Source organism: Nicotiana sylvestris, chromosome 1 (genome assembly GCF_000393655.2).
Source record: "Nicotiana sylvestris chromosome 1, ASM39365v2, whole genome shotgun sequence".
Lineage (NCBI taxonomy): Eukaryota > Viridiplantae > Streptophyta > Magnoliopsida > Solanales > Solanaceae > Nicotiana > Nicotiana sylvestris.
In genome coordinates this window covers 101,689,230-101,696,902 of record NC_091057.1, presented here as the reverse complement: position 1 = coordinate 101,696,902, position 7,673 = coordinate 101,689,230, and the positions used below count along the sequence as shown (strand labels likewise).

The following is a 7,673-nucleotide window of genomic DNA, read 5'->3' as shown; positions in this document are numbered from 1 at the left end:
AAAGATACTAGGTGTAAACTATTTATGTTTCTTCATATGATGTAATTGAACTATACTTGACCTGATTCCCATTTAAGAGGGTATATGTAGGCAGCCCCGTGGGTTCGGTCACAATTCAATAAAATTTTCATTTTCCCTACAATCAAAACTGGGGCAGAATTTTGAGGAGGACCCTCAAAATTCTATGGCAAAGAAGGTCGCAATGTCTCTAATAACGTCACAGTTACTAGTTCATCTAACTGATTTCTAATTTGCATATTTCTATGTCTTTGAAAACCATACACACATACTTTTTGTAAAGAAACTTTTCTAGCCAAGTGCTACCCATGGTGACTTGAACAGGATCCTCGGGCAGAACGGAGCAAAGCAAGCAGACAAAGGCACGAACCAACCTCCGCCACAAAACTCACAAACTTTCTTTGGATGCAGGAATAGGTCATCACCATAAGCATCGTCACGACAACAGAATTGCTATGCATAAACATATTACCACCTAAGAATACTTCACTATTACTCTTACATTTACATGAGGCTAAGCTATGCCTCCCTATTTGCATAAGGCTAAGCATTGCCTTCTCTTTTCATGAGACTAAGCTTTGTCTCAACTCTTGCATGAGGCTAAGCCCTACCTCCGTGTTTGCATAAGGCTAAGCATTGCCTTCTCTTTGCATAAGTCTAAGCTCTATCTCAACTCTTGCATGAGGCTAACCCTGCCTCCCTATTTGTATAAGGCTAAGTATTGCCTTCTCCTTGCATGAGACTAAGCCATATGTCGATTCTTGTATGACACTAAGCTCTACCTTCCTATTTGCATAAGGCTAAGAATTGCCTTCTCCTTGCATGAGACTAAGACCTATCTAAATTCTTGCATAACGCTAAGCCCTTCCTCCCTATTTGCATAAGTCTAAGCATTGCTTTCTCGTTGCATGAGACTAAACCATATCTCAATTCTTGCATGAGGCTAAGACCTGCCTCCCTATTAGCATAAGGCTAAGCATTGCCTTCTCTTTACATGAGACTAAGCTCTGTCTCAAATCTTGCATGAGGCTAAGCCTTGCCTCCTCATTTGCATAAGGCTAAGCATTGCCTTCTCTTTGCATGTGATGGGTTTCAATATCTTTGCCTTATATTTTGATAATATAACAAACTTACTGTCCAGAATCAGATAGGGAACCTAACACAGTTGGGCTATAATGCAAGTTAACGGATTTCAATTAAATGTGAGCTGCTATAGCTTCAGGAGATAGAGAACCAAACAAGGACATGATACCCTTGTGGTTCCCTTATAGCAGTACGAAGTCAATTGGACACAGCTGGAAGCGACATGACTACCTGCACTATTTCTACCTGCATTGCACTGTTTCCAGTGGCCACTTATCTTTTGACCAACTAAAGTGCTTACATCATTCAAGTGATGTCATCAAGGTGTATCAACAAGGAGTTTATATCAAAACATCACTTGAACACTTGCTTTTCTCATTCAAGCCTTCTGCAAAACTGTGAAATTAATTCTCTTGAGCTTGAAGAACAAAGTTAAATGCTACTACGGACCAGTTCCTAAAATTAGTATTTTGTTCTCCTTAATTGAGTTGTAACTTTGTGATTGTTCTTATTGTATCTCCTAAATTGCTTAGCTAGAAGCGTTGATTAGGAACCCTCTTGTAAAATCCGTAAACTCTATGAGTTTATATTGTGACTAGGTTTAGTCATAAGTTAAAGTCTTTATAACTAGAGAGTGATAAAGTGGCTTGTGGTAAGAGTATCACAAGTTAGTTGAGTTGAATTCTTTGTAATGGAGTCATTCCAAAGTGGCTTGTAATAGGTTTTTACAAGTTATTGAAGTTGAAAGCCTACAGGTGTAAGTCGTGGTTTTTGTCCCCTTGAGTTGGGATTTTTCCACGTAAAAATCCGGTGTCTTATTTACTTACTGTTTTATCAGCATTCTCAGTACAACCTCATAGAGGACCAGGTACTTTACTGTTTGGTGGACTCATACAAATTAACAATTGGTATTAGAGCGGGTTCCTCCTATTAGGCTAACACCTAGAAAGGATCCTTATGGCTGCTCCACCAAATTTTGAAGAAAGTCAATCTACATACAGACCACCCAGGTTCAATGGACAATACTACGGGTGGTGGAAGACAAGAATGCATGATTATTACATGGTTGAAGATTCTGAGTTATGGGATGTCATATGTGACGGTCCTTTTGTTCCAACAAAGGTACTGGAAGAACTTCCATTCTCAATGCCAAAAACCAGTAAAGAATACACCGACGTAGATAGGAAAGTGGTGGAGAAGAATTTTCGTGCCAAGAAGATTCTGGTATGTGGAATAGGACCTGATGAATACAATTGAATCTCCGCGTGTGACACTGCTAAAGAGATATGGGAAGCTTTGTAAATAGCTCATGAGGGAACTACCCAAGTAAAACAATCTAAGATCGATATGCTCACTACCGAGTATGAACTCTTCAGGATGAAGGACGATGAATCTATTCAAGATATGCACACAAGATTCACTTTCATCATAAATAAGTTACACTCACCTGGTGAAACCATCCCTAGGAACAAGGTAGTGAGGAAAATCCTCAGTATTCTTCCTAGCCTGTGGGAAAGCAAGGTAAATGCTATTGTTGAATCAAAGGACTTGCAAGAACTGACCATAGAAGAGCTGGTTGGAAATTTGAAGACCTATGAGATGAAGAGGAAGATAGACAGTGAAAGAAGAGAACCAAAGAAAGAAAAGAACCTGGTACTCAAAGCTGATAGCAATGACTCAAGTGAGGAAGATAGTGACATGGCTTACTTAACCAAAAGATTTCGGAAGATGGCCAGAAGAAATGGAGAAATGCTAAAAAGGGGCAGCTCTAGCAAATCAAAAAACTATGATCTCTATCATAAGTGTAGAAAGACTGGACACTTCATCAAAGACTGTCCTCTCTTGAAGCAAAAATTATCCAAGTATAACTCTGAGAAAGCAGCTAAGAGGAACCCGGTTCCTCTCAAGGACTTCAAAAGAAAGAGATCTGTTGACAATATGGTGAAACAAGCTCTTGCAGCATGGGGGGATTTCTCTAGTAAGTCTGAAGATGAAACTGATGTTGGTGATAGTTCCATAATGGAAGTTGAAAGCGAGGAAAAGGAATATGACCTAACTTTTGCTTTGATGGCCCAATCAGATGATGATGAAGACAATGACAACAAAGAGGTAACTTTCAGGTATGTTCAGAAAAATCTGAAATCCTACACTCCTAAGAAACTTATGTCTTTAGCTAATGTATTGATTGATACCTATCATAACCTTGTAGAGGATAAGGATGATTTGATCTTAGAACAAAGGGAAGTTGATAAAACCATAGATGATCTGGTAGCGTGTGTAGTGATCTGAAGGAAACCATTTGTGAGTTGAAGAGAGAAAAAGTTGTCTTGACCAAAACGATTGCCAACTTAGAGCATGAAAGAAATGACTTAGTGGTAGTAGTTCTTGACCATAAGGAAACTATTGAGAACTTTAGTGAAGAAAAGGAGGCCCTAGCAAGAAGAGTGACTGAAATTGAGGAAGAAAGAGATGATCTCTTTGTAGAAATTGTAGACCTAATGGAAATAATTAAGGGACTAAGAACTAAGTCTAAACCTGGAAATACTGGAAAAGGAAAAGAGATAGCCAGTGAAGAACACATTAGGCCTAAAAATGAGTTGAAAGCTATGAGAACCAGGATGTGTTTTGAAACTAATAAAAACAAACACCTCCAAACTGAACTGAAAAGAGTAAAAAATGATCTTGAAAAGTCCCTAAAGTGGACCTGGTCCTCCAAAGCTATCACTGCCATGAATACTAATAATGGTGGAAACATGCAGGGAATAGGGTTTCAAAGGGAGAAAACCCCTTACAACCTACTTAGCAAATGTGTGACTGTACTCGAAAATTGGCTGAGTACCCACTATGGGAACAATGGACATTTCATGGAAAATTGTCAAACCAGGGTCCAGTTCACTCAAAAAAACAGAATGGTTGCTGAAAATATAACTACTAAAAAGGGACCAGGTTCCACTCACAAAAAACGCATATTATATGCATGGACTAAGAGAGCTCTTATTCATCCTCTTGCCTACTACAAGGGACACAAACTTGATTGGGTTCCTAAAATTAATTCTTGATCTTCTTGTGCAGGGAACAGTGAAAGGAAGCGGTCCACAATGGTTCATGGATAGTGGGTATTCAAAGCACATGGCTAGGAACACCATGGACTTTCTTTCACTAAAATCCCTACAAGGAGGGAGTGTATCCTTTGGCAATGGGAAAAATGGGTACATTCTTGGAGTTGGAAAATTCGGGAAGTCACTCACACATTCTATTAAAAATGTGTACTATAGTAATGGTCTTAAGTACAGTCTCTTGAGTGTCTCTTAGATCTGTAATAAAGGAAACAAGGTGGAATTCTTGTCCAAGATATGTACAGTTACTGATCTGGTAACTGGTGAAGTGGTACTTGTGGCCAAGAGATACAAGAACATCTATGTTGCTGATTTTGAGTCCTTACAAAGTGGTGATCTGAGTTGTCTGAAAGTTGTTGATGATGATGCTAAACTCTGGCACAGAAGATTGGGGAACCCAAGCTTCTCTCTTCTGAACAAACTAATTTAGAAGGACTTGGTCCATTGTCTGCCCATGTCAAAGTTCCAGGTACAAAAAGTTTGTGATGTTTGTGCTAGATGAAAACATGTGAAGTCTTCTTTTAAGTCTAAAAGGGATGTGATCAGCTCAAAGCCACTCGAGCTTCTGCATATGGACTTTTATGGTCCTATGAGAGAGCAAAGCAGGGGAGGAAAAAGATACATTTTTGTAATAGTGGATGACTACTCCAGATTCACATGGACTCTGTTTCTTAGAACTAAAGATGAAACATTTGAGGTGTTTGTGGCCTTTATGAAGAAAATCTAGGTGAAGATGGAGTGTAGAGTCACATGCATTAGATCAGATCATGGAACAGAATTTGACAATGCCAACTTTGATGAGTTCTGCAATGAAAATGGCATCACTCACAACTTCTCAGCTCCCAGAACTCCCCAGCAAAATGGAGTAGTGGAAAGGAAGAATAGAACTCTAGAAGAGATGGCAAGAACAATGCTAATCGACAGTGGAATTGCAAAGAACTTCTAGGTTGATGAGGTCAACACTGCCTGCTACTTGGTGAATAGGTGCATGATCAGATCAATCCTAAACAAAATTCCATATGAGTTGCTGAATTGAAGGAAACCCAAGCTGACTCACCTAAGAATATTTGGGTGCAAATGCTATGTTCTCAATAATGGAAAGGATCAGCTTGAAAATTTTGATGCCAAGAATGATGAAGGAATATTTCTGGGCTACTCTTCTCCAAGCAAAACGTACAAGATATACAATAAGCGGACCTAATATGTTGAGGAAAGTGTTCATGTTATTTTTTATGAGTCTTATCTATCCTGTGAGAAGAGTGTTGAAGAAGATCAAGATGGAGAACCCTTACTAGTCCCTGGTGAAGTCATTGACATGACAAATGGAAAGGCAGATATGATGAGCCAAGTGAAAGAGCTGAGTGAAGACAATACTTCCTCATCTTCAATAGAACCAGGTACTTCAATTACAACCACTGAAGCTGAAGAAAGAGTGGTTGACGCAGTTCAGGGTATTCCATTAGCACCTGAGAGAAGAACATCGAAAAACCAATCAAATGTACCCACATTCTCTACAAATGAACCTCAGACGTCTAACTGGAGACACAAAAGCTCTCATCCTCTTGACAACATAATTACCCCTCTAGATTCCAGAGTACAAACCAGGTCAAAAGCCAGAAATTCACTTGCCTTATTAGCCTTTCTCTCCAAAATAGAACCCCAAGAATATCAAGAAAGCCTTGAAAGATGCAAATTGGATTACAACCATGCAAGATGAGTTACATTAGTTTGAAAGGAACAATGTCTGGCACCTAGTACCTAGACCCTCAGATCGAACCATTATAGGGACCAGGTGGGTATTCAGGAACAAACTTGATGAACATGGAAATACCACAAGGAACAAGGCTAGACTAGTAGTTCAAGGATACAATGAGGAGGAAGGGATTGATTATGATGAAACATTTGCTCCGGTCGCTTGCATGGAAGCTATTAGAATTCTAATCGCTTTTGCATCTCATATGGAATTCACCTTGTTCCAAATGGATGTCAAAAATGCTTTTCTAAATGGATTTCTTAAAGAAAAAGTCTACGTGAAGCAACCTCCAGGGTTTGAATGTCAAGAACACCCTGATTATGTGTTTAAACTAGACAAAGCATTGTCTGGATTGAAGCAGGCTCCTCGAGCTTGGTATGAAAGGCTATCAAAGTTCCTCTTGAAAATTGGTTTTAAAAGAGGGAAAATTGACAACACCTTGTTCCTAAAGAAACAGGGAAGGAACTTTCTCATTGTTCATGTCTATGTTGATGATATCATTTTTGGGGCAACAACTGAGGCTCTGTGTGAAGAATTTGCAAAACTCATGGGAAGTGAGTTTGAAATGAGCATGATGGGGGAACTGAACTTCTTCTTGGGTCTTCAAGTAAAACAGTCCTCAAAGGGTACATTCATTTGTTAGCAAAAATACATCAAAGAGCTCTTGAAGAGGTTTGACATGGAAGCATCAAAGGTGATAGATACTCATATTGCGACGGCCACTCTACTAGACATGGACGAAACTGGATCTCCTGTGAATCAAACCATGTATAGAGGCATCATTGGGTATCTTCTTTATCTCACTGCCAGCAGACCTGATATTATCTTCAGTGTGGGGCTATGTCCAAGGTTTCAATCAAATCCCAAGGAATCTTATTTGAAGGCTGCCAAAAGAATTCTGAGATACCTTAAAGGAACACAGGACCTGGTTCTTTATTATCCCTTAGGTAACCGTTTTAATCTCATTGAATATGTTGATGCAGACTATGCAAGTTATCTTGTGGACAGGAAAAGCACTTTTGGAATGGCTCACTTTCTAGGATCATGTCCCATCTCCTAGGGAACAAGGAAGCAAAATTCAGTGGCTCTGTTAACAACTGAAGCAGAATATGTAGCTGTAGCATCCTGCTGTGCTCAACTTCTATGGATTAAGCAGCAATTGGAAGATTTTGGGGTACTTACTGAGAGTGTGCCCCTTCTATATGACAACACCAGTGCACTCAACATGGCCAAGAATCCAGTTCAACACAAAAGGACCAAGTATATTGATGTAAGGCATCACTTTCTGAGGGACAATGTGGAGAAAGGGTTGATCTATATGAAGTTCTGTAGCACTGAAGACCAAATTGCAGATATCTTCACCAAACATTAAGTAGGAAACATTTTGAAAGAAACAGAGTGAAGTTGGGGATGCTAAAGCCCAATTGAGAACCCTATTCCTCATCATTTGGCTATGAAAATCACCTTCAGGTAAAACAAGCTAAAAGTTTTTTCTGGCCAAGTCTAACTCACTTCAATACCATTGTACGTAAACACGCATGATGAGTATAGAAGCTGTAAATGCAGTACATGGATGATAAAATAGGATTGATACTTTCAAATAACAGGTCAAGAACCTAGTTCTTGTACCAAATGTGAGTAGTTTTGTGCATTCTTTAATACACATCTTAAAAAGGTACAAAACATAACTACCATGTCATCCA

At 39.2% G+C, this 7,673-nt stretch overlaps 1 protein-coding gene across 1 annotated transcript; it reads left to right on the top strand.

The window, feature by feature from the left end:
- The first annotated feature begins 2,448 nt into the window (after positions 1 to 2,448).
- LOC138872614 (uncharacterized) lies at positions 2,449 to 7,342 on the top strand. Its single transcript, XM_070150948.1, has 10 exons — positions 2,449 to 3,369; positions 3,414 to 4,013; positions 4,174 to 4,323; positions 4,414 to 4,488; positions 4,602 to 4,679; positions 4,744 to 4,914; positions 5,476 to 5,811; positions 5,945 to 6,524; positions 6,630 to 6,898; positions 7,031 to 7,342. Exons 1-10 carry the CDS (start codon positions 2,449 to 2,451, stop codon positions 7,340 to 7,342), a joined length of 3,492 nt encoding a protein of 1,163 aa, XP_070007049.1.
- The last annotated feature ends 331 nt before the right edge of the window (positions 7,343 to 7,673 follow it).

Coding starts and splice junctions, on each gene's coding strand:
- LOC138872614 (XM_070150948.1), top strand. CDS start 2,449: ATGCTCACTACCGAGTATGAACTCTTCAGGATGAAGGACGATGAATCT. Junction 4,915..5,475: donor CTAAAGATGAAACATTTGAG/GTGTTTGTGGCC, acceptor TCCTGTGAGAAG/AGTGTTGAAGAAGATCAAGA. Junction 6,525..6,629: donor ATTTGCAAAACTCATGGGAA/GTGAGTTTGAAA, acceptor AATACATCAAAG/AGCTCTTGAAGAGGTTTGAC.